The 20,373-nt window shown below is 33.1% G+C and overlaps 1 protein-coding gene across 3 annotated transcripts in view; it reads left to right on the top strand.

Annotated features, from left to right (window-relative positions):
- The window catches only part of LOC132698681 (protein C-ets-1), a 185,857-nt gene that overhangs the window by 73,394 nt on the left and 92,090 nt on the right, over nucleotides 1–20,373 (top strand). Inside the window, exon 1 of one of the 3 annotated variants that reach the window (XM_060664881.1) lies at nucleotides 11,909–12,620. The exons of the other annotated variants lie outside the window; for them this stretch is intronic. Coding sequence (XP_060520864.1) covers nucleotides 12,548–12,620 — 73 coding nt within the window. The 5' untranslated portion in view covers nucleotides 11,909–12,547. Of the gene's footprint in view, nucleotides 1–11,908; nucleotides 12,621–20,373 lie in introns of those variants that run through there. 3 annotated transcript variants of the gene reach the window in all.

The following is a 20,373-nucleotide window of genomic DNA, read 5'->3' as shown; positions in this document are numbered from 1 at the left end:
GCCAATTTCATATACTTCTAATAAAAAGATATTTCTGTAATAAATGTGATGAATAATGAATTAGATGAAAAAATGCCTTAATAACACCATTTAAAGCGTGACAGGAGTCAACGCAGAAAAGCAATTGCCGTAATTGATGGTAACACCCTATACTTTATCGCATATTTTATCGATGCTCGCCACACATGCATTACACATATAAATTCCAAAATTTCAGAGAATAATATTTCTCGAACGGCAAATATTGACTACGTAAATATTGGTAAGCCAAATAAGAAAAGTGTTAACTCTCAAATATTGTCCATAAACGTACACGATTGTTCGAAAGCTTTCGGTGCTATTTATCTGTGTAAACAGATTATGTTCGTAATATAATGTGAAATGTTTGGTTTTGGTTTGTTATACGTTCCGACGAAATGCGAGTTCGATGGTACCACTATTTCCACGTCGAGCCGTTTTTATATGTCTGGAATTTGAATGGTCCCTCGTAAATGTTATTGCAAAATTATTCTTTATGAAAAGATACAAGGAATCTTTTAAAATGGACGATAGTAATATAAAAAAATCTTTCAAAAACATTTAATTTGCTTTAAATTCACAATTCATTACAGAGATTTATTTGATGTTTGTTTTGAAATAAAAATAAAAATGTATCCCTATAAAAATTCATCATCATCACAATCATCCAAAGCGCTTAAAGAATCAATTTTCTTGTTGTAAGATATTTAACGTTAACTCTCTTTGCATTTAATGCCGTGACGCTTCCTTTGTCATATCTGGCGAGCTTTTGCAACTTGAATGTTACTAAACAATATGATATGTCAGAAAGTTCTTTGGAGTGTATCCTGCAGAACTCTAGCCTTTGAAGACGAATGCTTAAACTGAACAGAAGAATATAGTTTTTCTTTCCCGTAAATTTATATATATCTTTGTCTCTTTAAGCGCTTGTTCTAAAATACCCAATTATGCACCGATCAAACGTTTTCGGTAGTTATTGATAGTTTAATGTTTGCCAGTTCTGACGGTCACGTCACTCGGTGAATGTTTTCGATGTGTTTTACAAATATGTACCCAAAAACTAATGATAATTAAAAAAGTATGGTATGCAAGACGTTGATAAACTTTGTAATCATTTTCCTTCCGAAAAAAAAATTATTTAGTCCTATTCATTTTCTTTTTTTTTCTCTGTAGCAACATTAAAAAGCGCCAGGTGATTTTTCTACAAACTGCGTACCAGTGAAACGATATCACCAAACCTTATCACGAGGATGACGCAAGCTACAACTTTCCAAAAAAAAAAAAAACAAATATTTGCGAAAACTAAAACTCCGATATCTCGAGGAAAAGTTTAATTCAATTTCGCAAAGAGAGCCAGTTGTGTTACGTAACACAGACTTAAACTCACTCCCGATAGTGCTAAAAGAGGATTTTACCCATAACGCTAACCTCAAAAAAAGCGAAGCCCTTGGAAGGACAAAATACTCTTTTCGACTCTGTATCAATCTAACAATATACATATGCAAATCAAGACTTAAGTTGGGCAGTAAATGCACCAAGCGGCCGCGGTAATGTAGAAAAGTGTCCGATTGTGCAAAAAAAACTCCACGGTGTAGAATTTTCATAGTAGCTGCCCCCAAAATTGTAAAATTATATAAGAGTACTTGTCCGGATAGTTGCTGTTCGTTTTTGCCAACTGGTTTTCAACAGTATGTCCTCTCTTCTCGTCCAGTATATAGCCAAATGAAAGCAATATCTCCGAATGGTGGAAAGCTGAAAGATATAAAGAAGAAACTGCTAAAATATGGAAAACAGAAAGGAGTTTGTTTCCTAAGTATTTTAAAAATAACATTTATTTATTTCTTTTCTTTTGGTTTGTTACATTAAGCTAAAAAAATGGTGTACGGTATAAACGACTACCAAGAACTGAACGCCAAAAATAAATAGAAAACTTACCACGTATAAAAAAAAACACGAGGCGTTTTCTACCAAACTAAAAAAAAATCTCTTAAAAGCCGTGCTTTGCAACCCAACAACCAGAAAACCTTAAAAGTTATCGAAGTGGGATGCAAAACGAAAAATCCGTAAAACGCCAGAATAAATTTCCAATTCATTTAGCAACCTATGGGCTTCGGAAGTATTCTCTCGATCTATCGCCAAAAACGATGCTCTCGGTCCGTCGTTTTTTTTCGCATTGTCTTTAGCTTTTTTTTTCCTTTGGTGTCGCCATATACCGCGTGTTCCCGATTTAAAACGTAACAACTTCTTCAATCACTTACTGCGCACTCGCTCATGACTAAAATGACGTTTATGAAATTTGTTGTATAATATATTATTGCGTTATTTTGCATTGCTTAAAGGATACATTGAAGTCACTTAATAAGGAACTCGGTCTTTCATTCCTTGACTTCACATTACAATTTCCTGACTAATCAGATTACCCAAAATTATGCAGCTGATTGTTTCGATACTGTTTAAACTCAATTATTTATTTATAATAGTTACGTTTGAATTTTTTTTGGATCGTGGAGACGATTAAAATTTGCGTAAAAATGTTGACCGTTTTGTCGTGGAACCTGTGCTAATGAATCACTTCCCAAGAAAGTCAGGAAATACATTTCTAACTTTTTGGACCGATCTGAAGCGGCATATTATACGAGCAACCGGGCAAATTAAAAATAAATAAAAAAATCATCATTTATTAGCTAATCACCTAGGAAAGCGTCAAAAACCAACAAGAAGTATTAACGTTATGTCGATTTTATGACGTTTTTTGCATTCAATAGATTGATTTACAAAAATCCATTTATGATGTAAAATTAATTCATAATTTCCTTTTAATACTAATTATGGTTGCTAAACATGGCTATCGACGGATCTCAGTTAGAAAAAAAGAAACTATCATCGTCAATGAACTTCCAGTACAGCCAAGAGGTTCGAGACGTGGCGGAGGCCGGATGCGGGATACGTGCGTTGAAAAGGAAGATGTTTCCTTTAATCTGTCCCAATTAGGCGTGTGTGTGTCGCTGACGACGGTGCTACCTAGGTCAATGGGTCCATGAACCAGCGCCAACGGACCAATTTAATAACAGATTTCAGTCCGATTAACCTTTCTCGGTGACCTCTTGGTAACTTCGTTAGCGACGGAAAATAATGAAAATTAAGTTAATAATAATCGTGCGGGAGATTAGCTTTATTGGATACACGCGTTCTTAGGACCGATAGATTTTGGTCAACGAAACCAGGTTACTTTTTTTTTAAAGTTTAATGTTGTTTATTTGTTGTTTGATAATACTGAATGTATTCTTTCTTTGCTAAGCATAGAAAACTGTTTTATCATACGTATAAGTTATATAAATAGAAACAGCCAAAGTTTTATTAAATAAATCTTGATCAACAACAAGATCGTAATAATATTAATTTTACAAACTATCTTTCTTTTTACGTGGATTGAAAATAACTGAACCAACATTTTCTGTTTCTGGAAACAATACTATTTTATGTAATTCTCAATATAATACTACACTAGAAACTACAAATGACATTTCAAAGAATATTACTCCAGTGACCCCAGAAAATAGTAAACAAATAGAAGCAAACATATACCTGTTTGCTCTTGATAAATAAAAAACCAAATTCGTAAAAAAAGCCAAGATTGATAGAAAACGACTAGAAATTGTGTTTAGGATTTCACGTTATATAAAAAAATTACTTGTATTTTGGTGAGTTAAATATGATATAAGTGAACATTTTCTTATTATTTGAGTGTTTTATTGTCCAGAAATTGTACCTTGATTATTAATCTTCAATAATATAAGTTAGAGTACATTAGTGGTTTATGTTGTTTGTTTATGTTATGTTTATGTTTTTTGTTAGTTGTTAGTTTATGTTTTTTATTTGTTAGTCCAGCATTAAAGTATATTCTATATAAACAAGATTATAAAAATTTATTCAAACTCCGAAGTCAATATCTCAAAAATGATTATTTATAAGAAGTTATACCTGTATCGCCCGCATGGGCATCATCAGGCCTATACAAGTATTTTTGAATAGAATAGAATAATTTACTTAAATTTAACACATAATCCGTTTGATTCACCCGTTAATAAATCATTTTTCCCCAAAAACCCAAAACAGCTTACAAAAACGATAAATAAACATATAGCCTAAGAAAAGGATCTCCATTACCACCCGTCTTACTCTAAATAAAATTTGACTCACAAAATCCATATGAGCAGCGTTACCGTTAAATTGATTACGCTAGTGTTCTTACTTCACTTACCCTGTGGATGGATACCATGGAGAAATCTACAAGACATCTCGCATACCTTCCTGTTTTAACAATTGATGTAAATTTCGCGTATTTTCTTCACGTTTCCGATATAAATGTTTTACCAAAGCGAATGTAAAAAAAATTCGTGGATAATGAAACCGTGCTCTCTCTTCGTGACCTTCGTTGAAACCGACATCCGGCCGATGTGTCCGCCGCGGACTCATTAGGCAATTATAACAATTTTTAAACAAATTAAAATCGGTAATTTTACATCATCTCCGGCAACACTGTTATTGACTTCGGGTGTAATTGTAACGTGCAAAAGCGATGCGCTAGGCAATCAAAAATATAATCGACTTTTCTATTATTATCATTAAGGGTGCACCCGGTCCCAGTCGGAATTTACTAATTTTTATTCGATGCGATAAATTAATGAATGTGCAATAAAGCAAACAGAATGCACGAGTCAAGGACTTTTCACATGAATTTTTGCACTATACCGACAGAATCACCCGTTAAAAATAGGAAAAAAAATGTAAGTAGGAAATGTTTTTGATGTTTTAATATTTTTAATCTGAAAAAGAAGATCTATAAATATTTGACAGTATCAGCGAAAATATGCTTTAGAAAATCGCGAATCCGCGAAAATTTGAATTTGCAAACATATGTTGTTTTTAAAGAAAAATTTTTCGTTAACAACTTTTATACTTTTTTCTATTGGTAGTGGGTGCTTATAGGGCGAGCCTTTCCTGGGTATAGGCCGACCGTGTCAGCTGAAGATTTGGCCGCCCTGTCCTTCATATATATTTGTAAAAATATCCGAATTGAATATAAAGCGTTATGCTTTGTTTTATAGCGATAAAAGTACTATTAACTTTTTCAGAATCTGTGTAAATGAACGCTCTGATAGCAACAGCATTGGATGCATGTCGTGCGTGTTTGAGTGACTCTAAGAAGACAAAACCCATCTGCCATTTGTTTAAGAAAGGAAATACTAAAATCCGTAGCTCGCTAAAATTAAGAATTTGGTATTTCTAAAATATTTCTTAGTCTGATCTTTAATTTCGGTAACGTCAAGCATTATGCATCTAAATTCTCAACATTTATCTTTTTCAATAGACTCTTTATTTTTTTTGGTTTAAAAGTCACCCAGCTACTATCCCATTGAAAATGTGAAACGGACAGTTCTAGAAAAATTGTAATTAGTTAATCGGGCAAGAGAAAAGGCTGCAAATTATTTTTGACTTTCTGAAATGACCAACAATGAATGCAATTGCCATTATGATTTTTAAAATCCGATTCCTGCCAAATTTTGTTATATTATCCTTTTTTTGCTCTATCTCGGAACGGAAAGCTGTCGATCATGCCTAGAACTCCAAAAAGGCTTAACGCATTTTAATAAACTTGAAATCGTCAAACTTTGTGCCACGATATGTCTATTTGAAATTAATTAAATAGTCAAACAAGAGCCCAACAGCACAGTGAAAACCGCCTGTCAATATTTTTATCCTAACCTAAAATATGCTTTAAATTTGGGGTAGATAAAGCGAAAATCATGAAAAAATGTTTGAATTTGTTGCAGCTTTAAGATTATACTCACTCGAACACCTGTAAAAAAAAGCAAATTTTGCAAAAATCGGGTTTACTTAATAATTCAAATTTCTAAGATCGGCCGTTTCTCTAATTCCGTACCTCATTGCCGTTACTACGTATAAGGTAATATCTATCTTAAATTAAGATATCCCAATGTCTTAATGTCTAGTTAAATAATATAAAAGCATATTTCACCTGTAGTCTGGTTTGCTATGAAATTTTTAATAAGATTCAGATATTTCAAAGGTATCTCTTTGGCGTAAACCGATAAATTAATGGAATTTTCTTTAAAACAAAGGAAAATGCGACAACACGACAACGTCGCGCATAACATTTTACTACTTTAGTGTTCTAGTCTCGGCACAAGGTGCTACGCAACTTCCGGTGCATAGTGAGGGTGGCTCCCCCGCTGCTTCCGGCCTGCCTTCGCTCACCCCTCTGTTGTGGGTTGTAGACCGGCAGCTAATGTCATACAAAATTCACCTTAAAGCACTGAAAACAAAATTCTGCATATTATCAAAAAAAAGGCTCTCCTCATCTCCCCCTCTCTAATGATTACGTAAACTCCAAATACATATTTGATAGCCTATAGACTAATTAATACTACAAACGATATGAGTGAAATAAATTACGTACACAAACTTTTGTATCTATCATTGTCTATATTTATTTTTCTACTCCCATCTGTAAAATACTGAATTATACACCTATCTAGCGTCACTTTACCACGTGAGTTTCTTATACCTTGGATCCGAGCCACTTCGGACATGTCCGGGATATTACCGTTTACATAATTGAAATTTATTAATACTTATATAGTTTCAGTCGTACAGTATAATGTACAAAAAAAATTCTACAAATATTCTCCTTTCTTATCCATGCTTGCAACTGCTGTCTTGTATTTGGCCCTTCAAGTGTTCATGATTATGTTGTCCCTTCCTTAAGATGAATACACCATTCTCTTCAACTTTTCCTGATGCTTGATATTTTTTTTCTGTGGTTCTGAGATATCTTTTTGCAATAACTCGAATATACATATATTTTTTTGCACTAGACATGCAAAATGCCTTTTTTGAGAGTTCTGTATTACCCTATGAATATACTAATAAGTAATATGAAGAAATTACATTGGGAGTTAAAAAATTTAATACGCTACATATGGCTTACATTAGATCCCGGTCTATAGGATTGCGCCCGACGCTGCTTAATATTTTCACCAACACAGCGGGGGAAATCGTCTACAGTAGGGCAATAAAATGTTTACCTGTTCGGCAAAACCGATGAAGCCGTACATATCCTAACATGAGTCGACTGTCGGAAGACTCTTCAATACAACCTGGTGTAATTATTAAAATATTTATTACTTATTAGGCAGCTTTTAGTTATTAATTTGTTAATGATGATATCTTCTGTGAAATATTATTATTATTAAATTATGTATTTAATGATGTTGACAGATTTTATGAAACTATTTAATTTCTAGCTTTGATGGATTATCTATATTTTTTTCAAAAATTGCCAAATCAACTTTTTTTTTCAAAACTAATTTTGCTATTTGATTTTCGTATATTAGCTTAATGTCTCAAACCGGACTCCTACGGTGAACAAGGTTTTACATCCTTGCATACAGCTTAATGTTTTCTGATAACAATTTTTTTTTATCTTAAACATCTCAATAAGAATTGTTAATGTTATATGATAACGTCAGTCAGGTACGTATTCTTTCACGAAAAAAGGTTTTAGTAGTCCCAAGACAAATTAGTGCTTGTCAAGATAGGTAAAGGATTCGGGCGCCGAAGAGGTATTTTGGTTGTTGGAAGAACAAGAAAAAACCGTTTGACGGAACGTCTTTTGAATCGAGACCATGCAAAAGTGAATCGGATATGGTATTAATTAACCATTTCAGAGTTAGTAAAAGTGAATAACCATTTATTTTGAAACGATTATCCAATATCAACTTGGAGATAAATTAATGTCTTGTAAAGTTTTATAGCTGCACTCCTCAACATTAGTTATTTACTATGGTATCTAAAAGGTTGCGTGTTCAATTATGCTCACTAAAAGCATTTGCATCGTTAATTTTGCAGAAGTCGTCCACCAGATACGATATACTTATGAAAATAGTTATGTAAGACAAGAAGAGCTAGTACAGTTTTAGCATCGGCTATGAATCGTATCAAGTCTATTTTTTAATTAAGTTCTATTCGAAATCTTTCATTCTGAACAAGAATCTTGCGTTTGAAAAGAAGGTGTTTCAAATCCAATTTGAGAAACAATTTTTTTTTATTTAATTTTTATTATCGAGTTTAATCTATTTTAATGTTGTTACTTTATTTTTTTATGGGGAAAATTATCTAAATAATATTTTTGCTAAAATTGCAAAACTCAAAAAATTAACATGTTCGAAAAGTCCCACATAAAAAAACGTTTTTTAGATTCCGTTAAAACAAATGTTCATTGCTTTTAATTAATAAAATTATCATGTTTTCAAAACGTCGAGTTATTTAATCTAGTGAAAAAATAATGTCCCCAAAAAATTTAAAGAACTTTTCTCTTAAACAAATTAGCTGTCGACTCATTTCATCCGAAAACTATCCCAGTTTCCAACAAAAAAATCTTATCGAAATTTACAGGCCTATTACTATCATAATTTTCTAAATGTCTAAATGTTTTCTAAACATTCGGGACGGACTCTCAAATTTTTTTTGTTTATTTAGGTGGGTATAATCTTATTAAATTAAACTATAATATAAACAATTTATTACACTGGGACTTAAAGTAGGAGAAACCTTTTGTTCTGACCTTTGATTTTACTTTCTGAAGGAACAGTATGCCCAGCCTGTTCAGCCAAATTATCGCATACATACTGTTTTTTAATTGCATAAGAATGCAATAGTTGAAAATATCATTTTCTTACATATTTCTGCATTTCGGTTTTTGAACTTAACCCATTTTGTCCCAGTAGTGCGTTATTGCACCACCTATTCTGTGATTTTTTTGTCACATCCAGGAAATATTTTTGCATATCCATTTAGAAGTTTTATTATTATCACTACTAAACTTCATAAAACCGTAGAAATCACTAATTTATGTGTAAAGGAAAGATCTTATATATGACTTCAAAAGTTAAGTAAATCCAAAATAGTAAAACAAAATATTTCGGATTTGTATTGCCATTTTTGTCAAGTCTATAGTATGTAGATTACATCGCAGGAGACATACATTGGAAATACTATATCGATTATGCTTTATTTTTTGAAAATATTTACTGGTGCGTGAATGCACCAATAGTTTTATCTGTGAAACAAAACTTTGTTAGAGGCGGCTATGGAGGAGATCGTGATGGAGTAGGACAATAACAATGAAAGTCGTAAGTATTATTTGGATTTACTTATTCTTATGTATTGTAGCATTCCATTCCTTGTAAATTTATGCTAAAAATAACTTGAAAAAATATTTACAGAACATATTGACGAGGTTTGTATTCCACCCGACGTGGATACCTTGACTGACGAAGAAGATATAAATGATAACATAAATCTACAAGAGTTTGGGGAACCAACTGATATAGTTGGAACTTTCGAGTTACATACACCGAATGATACAGCTGTCCTTCGACAGCCCTGTAATTCATCAACTACTGAACCTCCAGGGGCTCATCAGATGATGACACCCTGGAATTCAAAAGATGGCGTATGCTTTCTGCAAACGACAGGCTTCTACTGTCAAAAGGAAGAAAGGTCAGATTTAGTACACGCACCACCTATATCCGATTAATTTAGATCATGTAAGGAACTAAAAAATAGGCATTCTGAAAAAACTCCGCTTAAAATATTTTTTTTGTTTTTTTATGACGAAGTAATTGATTTGATTTTAAATCTTACATTGCTTTGCGACTTTTCAAAACTGATAAAACAATTACTCAAGGAAATCTTGCACTTGCCATAGATGAAGTGCATCAAGGTCACCTCATGATTGTTCATGGTAATAAAGCCCGAAGGAGATATAGAATCTGCCACAGCCACACAATTGACGTTTGTAATAACTTCATGCTTTGTGAAATATCACCATGTTACCGGTGGTGCATGCACCATAAAATATTATGTGTTTTTTTGTATCAAATCAGGTTCATTTGGAAAACAATCTACTTTTAGTTGTTTTCTGTCGAATTTGAACTTTCTTTTGTATATTTATGTATAAATTATATGTTACATCTTATGTGCCCCAAAACATTATTTTATGTTATTTCCTAGTGGTTCGTTTACGCACCAGTATTTATGTTTCGAGTTTTTTTTTTTTGACACATGCAATGTATCCTTAAGTGCAACAAAATAAATAATTTCAGAGCAAAAAGTATTTTTTTATTTTTTTATGCTTGGAATAATATGGGTTAACAAGGCTGGCGCTATGCGTAGCGAACGGCCGTAGTAGCTTGCGTTATTCATGACAATAACACTGTTATTGGGAATGTTTTTTAAAAGATTGTTTTGAAAACAATTTTCAAAAAGTTCGACACTTGTATCCTCATGATAATCCAAGCTAGAAGCGTTGTGATACGTTTTCCTTTGGTTGAAGGTATTTTCGACTGACAGTTTTGAGTGGAATCAACCCATCGATTGGGTACTGTGTCGTGTGTATCGAACCATGTTTCATCAGCACAGCTTATATTTACATTGGTTTCATCTTTTTCTAGCTTCTTTTTCAGTTTATCCAAGGTAGGAACAACTTCGCTTTGATAATGACAACATATTTTCCTTCTTATTAGGTCCTGATCATTATTGTATGTATGGTGAGTTTGAAAATCACTACGTGTATTCTTTTTCTTCAATTGAGAAAGAAAGAAATATACCTGTCCCTCCCCTGCCTTGACAGTCAATTAGAAAAAAAAAATTGTTTATGGCTTTACCCAATAACAATTGGTAATATCGTCGTTAAAATTTTATTGGGGATGGTCCGTCGGAAGCCAACACGATGAAGATTGAACCTTGGCTGCAAATCTCGCGCACCTCGCTGAAAGACGTAAATCGGCAGAGCTCCAGTTCATTTATATACTTGTTAATTATCAAATCAATCGAGTCCACACACCCTAAAACCGTCGCTTAATAGAATTCGCCACATAACCTCTTTAAGTGAATGGTATATTATTATTATTTTAGTTGTGTATTTTTTTTTGTCCTCTATTTTGATGTTATTTTTGCTCCGCTGTAGTATTTTTATTGTCTTATCCACTATGTAATTGGGATTGAATGGGTGTAAATAAATAAAAAGTAAAAAATATATTAGCTCCGATGAATTAATTTGGCTCAAAGCCCAGTAGACACGATGCAATTTCTACGCGCATTTCTGCATGTATTTTTATAAACATCCATGTTTTAATTCAATGAATAAACTTATTACTCCTATTATGCAGAATCTTAAGACTAAAAGCGCAATGAAATGAGAATCTTTGTTTGAAGGGGGGAACAAAATGATGATTGGCTTTTTTAAACAAATTGCCCATTGACATTTATAATCTTATTCGGGAGACGAAACTTTGATCGGCAATCACTAGACTGGAGACGAAGGAATTAGCCTTTTATCAAGGAATCGGAGTCGCAAGGCTCTAAGTGGCTTCTTGAACATTTTTTCCACTTGGATTTTTGCTGTACGATATTACTAGTATCCCACGTAATAGTTTTGTTCTAAATATATACTTTTACGATTTTATTTACATTAACCATCAAGTTTATGAAAACAAACGTTTTGCGCCGATTTTCGCGCACAAATTCCGGAAAAAATAACTGGTTTATCGCTGCAATATTTGCATTAAAAAATACATGTAGAAAGGTTCGAAGACGGAAAACGCGCAGAACGGATTCACCTCGCGTCTCCTAAGACGCCGTTCGACCCACGAGAGGACTCTCGAATCGCGCGAGCGAGAAAGCCAGTCGTTCCGTCGTCGTTTACGTCAGATCCGGCCGTGGCTCCTCGTTCGAGACTATTCATTCATAAGTTCGGAACATATGGTGGTGGGGGATTCTGTGTGTTTCCGAGCCAAACATAAACCCAATTCATACTTCGAGTCTCGTTTTGCTGCAGGTGCCCTCCGTGTTTCTTTGTATTCTTTTGTCGCACGGCCGCGGTGGTAAACGAAAAAAACCTTTTTTTAATCTATATTATATATCCAGGGGGGGCACTTTATAATACCGCGTCGCAACGTCAGGTTGTCGGATTGTCGTTAAACGGACTTGTCATTGAAGTGTGTGGTTAGTAGTGATTCGGTCTTTTCTCCATAGTGCTCGCAGGCCCCGATTAACGGACACGCCGAAGTACTGGAGTGTTTGAGTAAACAATTTGTTTTGCAAGTGCCTCGGGACCGGTACGCGGGAATTCGGCGGTTTCGAAGGAAAAAAAATAAATAAATAGCCAGAATATATATATATATATGAATGGACCGGGTTATTTCGAGCCGGTACCGAAATAGATCAGTGACAGTCTCGAGATTGCAATGGACATAATTCAAAACACGGCGAAAAAAACTGTAAACGGTTGAGATGATGTGTAGTCCCCGCGTCACTCGTCCCCCTCGATATTTATTGTGATTTTTGTGATGTTTCTGTACATAGAACCGCAATAATTTTTTTACGTAACTTATTTATTTATATACGTTTCGCGTCGAAGGGTGTTTTTCGTGTGGTCTAGTCAATGTATATAGACATTTTGAGGCCTTGCGGCGTGATGGGAATAAAAACAATGAAGGCAGTCAGCAGGCAAAAAGGTGAGGGTCCATTTTACGCTTTAGATAATAACCTCAACGTGTCGAACACATGTCGTAGCTTTAATGGTCGCCGATGATGGAACTGCATTGTGGCGGATAATATAATTTTTAATGACCCGAAATTGAAATTTGGTAGTAGACAATGTGACCACATACAGGATGTTTCTTAATGGCGTATCAATACTGATGGGGATAGTTGTTTAGCTTATTTTAATATGAAACCGTCTTAAATTTTGGGTTGTGCCATTTCCGCATTTGTATAATGCGCGATATTCATAGAAAATTTTTAAATGTAAAAATTTAAATTGACTCATCGAAAATACATAAATATGTATATTATATATCGTCATTTATTCCATTATTATTAATTACACCCATTTCAAAAATTATTAAATCAGTGTAGTGAAAAAACATTTTTAATTTAACTGTTGTAACTTAACTCCTATCCAAAGACAATATTTACCTGAATAAATGTCAGTGGCGTACCATTTTTTCTTGAAAACTTGAACACCCAGTATCTAAAAAGTTAAGACGTTTGGGACATACGCTGGTATGAGTTTTTTTTTTTAAATAAATTCAAGAATTAGCCCTTTTAATATTGACACACCATTGTGCATTAATGTGGTGTTTTTTTACTTATGAGTGATGTCATGTGGATAACATTTACCATGTGGCCATAGGTGCAAATATCCATTTTTAGATCCGCAACAAACTGCATGACCTTATTGATATCACTTAATTGGTTGTTCACTGTCGACAAGCTGATATTTAAAACAGCAAGTTTTGGTTATGCCAATAATTGATTATTGTCTACAAAGTCATATAGGTTTAGGCATTTTAACCCAAAAAGCACAAAATTTTGCAATACATAGTTGACAATTTCATAATAAATTAACACGAATTTATATTTTTTAGAAACTAAACATGGACAGTAATCCAAATGGCCATGCGTTTTTTAATCAAAAAGACTTATCGTAAAAATCTTATATGCAGCACCTATTGATCTTTAATTTAAGTCAATCTTGTGTTCTTGTTTGCAAATTTCGTCTAAAAATCGTAAATTAGATATTTGCGAAAATTTTCGCAATCTGATAATATAAATAATTTTTCAATTAGTGGGATTAGGAGAAGGATAGGTTATCAAAATTTTATCTACCAAGCTTGATAAATAATTCATGGATAAATACAGATAAATTAATCAGACTGACTGGATTGTCAACTATATTTATAATTCTCATTGAGTTTGAGACTTGAAAAATAGTCTTACTTGAAATGTGTATCATTGATTATGTATTTTATTGCTGCAATCTACTTAAAATCGCAAACTCAAATCATACTGGAAACACAAAGTAATTAACTGCTTAATTTTGATTAACATAGAGGGTTTTGTGCTTTTGATATTTTTATATTTATTGCTCAATTAACCCGTCACTGCGGGGAGTGAAGTCACTATATTTCTTGCACTTCGTTATAAATAATTTGAATTTTCGATAAAAGTCTATCTGTCTCTTAGCGAAATTAACAGTGAAGTGCACCAACTAACCAAAATTTAATTACATCTCATTAAGTTTTGTGAGTTATGTTCGAAAATGGGCTTTTTATAAAAATCCGTACAAATTTTTTGCAATGGAAAATTTCCGGAGCACCCTTTTTGTAGAATTGAATGGTTTTAATATAATGTTCTTTAAACTAATAGTTTAATAGTTATCAATATTTTTTTATTGTATATAGTATATACTATATATTTTTAAATCATGGAAAAGAGCTAAAATTAACTTTTATAAACTGGACATTCGATTTAAGTGTCCAATTTGGTAAGAGTAGGCAAAAAAAAACAATTTATTTTGAATAAAATTTGAAAGAAATAAGTTACAGTTTAATTATTTTATGATAGCCACGAAGTACCGATCTGGGCCCAAATTAATATTTTCAATGAAATAAATACCATTTACAAACGTTCAGGCAGAATTTCTAGGGCACTGATTGGCCGGGTAAAGTCTGTTCATAGATATAAGAAAGTGACTAACCGATACGAATTATGCCCGGGCTGTTAGAATGAAATATGGCCGAACAGGTCCGTACTTTGCTTAGAATTTAATTATTTGGGGTTTTGTTAGGAAAGATACTAAACAATATTTATTTATCTATGTATGTATTTATGTTTAAATCTAAAATAAAATTACAAATTATTTTTACTACCTACTTAAATTACTTAAAATTATTCACATAATATATCAGTAACACTATCGGTATCATCGCCTGTTCTAATTATTATTTGTTCTATATTATTTGCAATATGGATATACGATTGTTCTGCTTTTTCTATATGCTATATTATATATGCTATAAGCTTTGTAGAACCTCAATTAATTGCTTTTTGGTATAATCTTCGTGAAAATAAAAGTCGTTATTATACATGTAGTTTTGGATTGTTGCTTTTGTGTCACATGAGGAAGGGGTTTTAATCAACTGTCTACTGTGATAACTTGCATTGACCATTACAATTACGCTATTAGGAGGAATGTTTGGACCTAGTTTGTTTTTAAACCAACTTTCAAATAAATCAGCGGTGTTGTCTTCATGGTAATCCAGAGAAGAATCTTTAATATTTTTCGCAGACAGAGAAAGTCCATTTGGAATCGAACCATCTTTAGAGGCAGCATGCAAAATAGTTATTCTTTTACCTCTTTTTGATGGAGCGTTTGTTTTACACTTATCAGTTGAGTCAACCTAACCCTTTTCCGGGGTATCATAAGTGTCGAACCAGGTTTCATCCAAGTAAATAATTGGCCTTTGTTGTTCCCTGTAGATCCTAATTTTTTCTAGATATTCCAGTCGCCATTTCAGAATTCTAAAATTCCATTAAAACTTGCCTTTCGTCAATTTTTTTAAATCTGAAACCTATGTGTTGAATACACTTCCATAAGGTAGTTTTGCCACATTTAGCACCGGTTTCATCTTTTTCAAGCCTCCTAATTAAGATATCTCATGTAGGCACATTTTGTTCCTTATATAACTGGTAAATTTTACGCCGTATTATATCTTGATCACTTTCATCTACACTCGAGAAAATGTCTGAATCGCTTCTTTTTTTGCTCGTTGAAATTGGATTATTGACAATTTTCCATAAAATTGATATTGGAATTTTCGTCAATGTGGCCGTTTCTTTTAAAGATGCTTGCTTGTTGGCACCATGTTCAATGAGAGTCAAATAAACATTGTTTATAACTTCCTTAGTTTCAATAGAATGGTGTTTTCTACATTTGGGCGGGAGCATACACTAGACTCGCACATATTTTGCATAATTCGCACACGATTCAACACACGCTGTATTACACACGAAATAAGAATGATTACTAATAAACTTAAACTAAGTAGTATACCAAAACAGAGAATCTTAAATACAGGTATAAAATTATTTTCTATTTTGGACCACAATTTTACCTGAATTTAAATTCCGAAACTTCATGTAATAATCTTGTTGCATTACATGTTAATGACCATCCTTGGATAATCCCATTCAAAAGCAATTGGTCACTTTCTTACATCTATGAACAGACCATATATTCGAAAACGGTGCTGCGCATTCTCTCCTGTTTCGTCCATTTCCTTTTCTACAAGAATTCGGTTTTCGGTTGGACAAATGGCGAAATAGAAAGAAGTCTAGCACAGTCCAGAATAATCTCTGGACTGTTTCGAGCCTGGATTTGGATAAGGAACAATTCCACCGAGGATTCTACTACAATGAACGTGTGAAATTGGAGTTTAACTAGAACTTATATATTTTGCGTATTGTTTTAACACATTAACAAAGCAAATTAACACCAATGAGGTCTCAAAAGAAAATTTATATTTATTAGACGCGTGTACCTTACACGGATACATTCGATAACATATTGGAGGATAACGAATTAATCGAACTAATTTACCATTGCCGCGCACTCAAATTGCTTTCTGCAGCTTCGTAATAATAATACGTTTTGCAGATTCGTATCCTAGATTTAATCTTTATGTGTATCTTGCACTTTCAACGCGAAGTTGTTCCCGAGGAATTTCTAAAATGAGAGTATTGCCACTGAAATATCACGCCAATATGTTGAATGTCAATTTTAAGTATCCAGTTAGTTGCGTTTGATTTATTTCCATCTAAGTGCCGAGATATAGAATATGAAATTATTTCCTTGAAACGTTTCACTCGATCGATGATTATTTAAAAAAAAAATAAAATCAAAAAGTCGTGCAATCTTCCGCGCATCACGCACTTTAATTCTGGTAATTGAATACCTCAGCACAATTGACTAAACGAATAATGAAGGCAATTAAATCATTAGGCCGCCGAAGACATAGCAAACTGTTTAACCAATAATTGGAGTTTGTAATTATCTAATCGCGTACAATTTTAATTACAAGATTCTGCGATGATTATGCTTTTTAAATTGGATGAACACGTTCCCAGTGCGATATGTGGTAGCCGCTTGGGCTTGTTGAAACAAGTTTAATTAAAAATTCTCAGAATCTGCTTTTTCCCCTCTTATTACGCCGAAACCCACCTTAGAAATGCAGATATGTACCCAAAACCCCTCTTTCTGGGACAAATAAATGTTTTTCGCTCTTGATTCACAGCAATGAAAACCCATTCCTTATCCCAGAAAAGGTAGATTTCGGTACAATAAGACTCAGAATGATAGTTTTACATCGATATCTAATGGTTTATAAAGGTTTGCGTTACTCTAATGCCCGAAGACGCCAATTTTGGTTAGTATTTGAAAGATATTGACATGAATATGTAACTTTTTGGATCAAAAAATTATAGTTTAAGCTAACATTTGCAGTTTTCATTCGGTTTTAGGTACGATATGAGTCGGAGAAGCCGATTTTGGCTGGACTCTGTTTAAAATGAGAAAGAAAAACCTACTATCAATCCAAGAAAGTGAATTTTTAAGTAGTTACCTGCAGTTTTAATGTAGATTTCAGTCCGCCAAATTGTGAAAATGCCTGTATTGGCTATTTGCCGTAAATCAAGGGCGAAAACCAATTATTTGTCCCAAAAGGAGGGGTTTTCAGCACATATCAGCATTTCTAAGGTAGATTTAGGTGTTAGTTAGTTAAGTCTGTCGGTCTCTTAGCGAAATTGACAGTGAACTGCACCACATAACCAAAATTTAATTACATCTGATTGAGTTTTGTGAGTTATGTTCGAAAATGTGCTTTTTATAAAAATCCGTGCAAATTTTTTGCAATGGAAAATTTCCGGAGCACCCTTTTTTGTAGAATTCAATGGTTTTAATATAATGTTCTTTAAACTAATAGTTTAATAGTTATCAATATTTTTTATTGTATATAGTATATACTATATATTTTTAAATCTTGGAAAAGAGCTAAAATTAACTTTTATAAACTGGACATTCGATTTAAGTGTCCAATTTGGTAGGAGTAGGCAAAAAAAAACAATTTATTTTGAATAAATTTTGAAAGAAATAAGTTACAGTTTAACTATTTTATGATAGCGACACACTACCCGTCTGGGCCCAAATTAATATTGAACTTTCAATGAAATAAATGCCATTTACAAAATTCTATCAGTGATTAAGTATTACGTTAACGAAGCTCATGTTGGAGAGAAACCGGAAGAAACGTTCCAAAAGTCACCTTGCCCCAATTTCGTAAATATATTTTTAAATGCAGTTTAAAATTTTACTTTTTTTGGTAAAAAATGACGGCAAAATCAAAAACTTACTTTTTCGATTAATTTTATTAATGTATATTTCGTTTTGTTGGTTTCTGGACCATTTACGTATTTGGAGAGATTTGATTAGCATAGAAATTAGGGCGTTAAATGTATCATGCGTTCAATTTATCTTGATAACATTTTAATTGTCTGTAACTTTTTTGTTTTTGGAGATATTAAGGTAAACAAAAAACAAAATGTGGGGTTAGTAGCCAAGTTTTTTCCAAGTGACGTATAAGACAAAACACTATCAATTTTCTAACATATAAGCCTACATCATAGTTTTTTAATGGAACAAGCAGTATATTATCTGTGTTCAATAGAATATTTTATTCCGATTACGATGATGAAACACAGTTTATATTTATATAATTTTTTAATGGAACAGCCAGTATATTATCTGTGTTCAATAGAATATTTTATTCCGATTACGATGATGAAACACAGTTTATATTTTAGTCCATTCGTTTTGAAAAAACATTAAAAATGACAAGACACACTAAAGTGAAAAATTCTTTCTATTCTAAATACTGCTGTATGTGACCACCATTTTCCTGGACACATTTCTCATACACTCTGATTGTATGATGTCTTGCATTTAGTAAGGTTTTCGAATTTTCTCTTAACTGATTGATTGCCTCTGAAATCATTTGCCGAAGTTCCACGACATTATTACAAAGAGTTCTGTGCACGTGATTTTGTATATGTCCCCAAAAGAAAAAATCCATTAAAGTTAAGTCGGTGCTGTTGGCTGACCAATCCTTAGTTCCGCCGTTTCCGCCGGTTAAGAAAATTTTTAACTTGCACAACATTGTAAGGAGGGGCACCGTCTTGCTGCCAAATAATCAGCCCTGATATATTTAGATCTAAGAGTTGCAAATAATGACCTCCAGTTAACTTTTGATTTATAAATATCGGACCCAAAATATGCCCATCTATGATACCACTCCATACAATTGATTGGTCCCCTGGGTTTTTAAGCCTTTCTTATAGTGAAGGAACTTTCATCAGTCCATAAAATGTTTTTCAAAAAATTATGGTTCTCACTATGTCTATTTGAAAATTCCAAACAAAGCTGCATCCTTCTTTGACATTGTTCTGCACTTAGTTTCTGGTACCTGTCTCTTCATATACTCTAGTAATAGGAGAAACTGGATGTGCTTCACAGAATCCTAATATGTTTGCCTTATTTTATTCATTTAAAACATTGTGATTCCGGCATACCTTTTTAGCATTTAATACGTTACCGTTTTCTACAAATTTATTTGCCAGCCTTGGAAATATCTGTTTCGAAGGAGCTCGGCGCTCTGTATAAAGTCTAATGTACTGACGACCAGCTGCGGTTGCACTTTTATTATTTAGAAAGTATACTTGAAGCATATCACTCCTTTCACAGATGCTTCATTCACCAAAAACCATTTTATCAATAATGATTTGGACAATCATCAACGTTGTTTACTAATATGTCAAACATAAACATATTTTTATTTGTCAGGGCACTCTTTGAAATTATATACAAATTTTCTATTTTTGGGGATTTGTCCAAACCGACTGGACTAAAATATAAAATTTGATACGTCATTGTAATCGGAATAAGATATTCAATTAAACACATATGTAATATAAAGGGTATTCCATTAAAAAAAAAGATGTAGGCTCATATGTCAGAAAATTGATAATGTTTTGTTTTATACGAAAAACTCGAATTCAATTGCTTTTTCTACTCCCGTCTGTAAAATACCTAATTACCCACCGATCTAGCGTGCGGGAAGCGTCACTTTACCACGTCAGTTTGGTTTCCCACGAATCCGAGGCACTTCGGCCATTATCGGGATTTTACCGCACGGATCTGGGAGAAATCGGATGTTTTTGGAGATATTTCCCACGCTTTGAATTTTGACATTTGCAATTCTGACGGTCATGTCAGTGAATGTATTCTTATTGTTTTGCGAAAATGTGCCTAAAAACAAACGGTCGTAGAAAATGTATAGTATGCAACACGTTCGGTAAACTTTTTAGCTCACT

This window comes from Cylas formicarius, unplaced genomic scaffold (assembly GCF_029955315.1).
Source record: "Cylas formicarius isolate icCylForm1 unplaced genomic scaffold, icCylForm1.1 PGA_scaffold_10__41_contigs__length_53128322, whole genome shotgun sequence".
Classification (NCBI taxonomy): Eukaryota; Metazoa; Arthropoda; class Insecta; order Coleoptera; family Brentidae; genus Cylas; species Cylas formicarius.
This window is presented reverse-complemented; position numbering and strand designations above follow the sequence as displayed.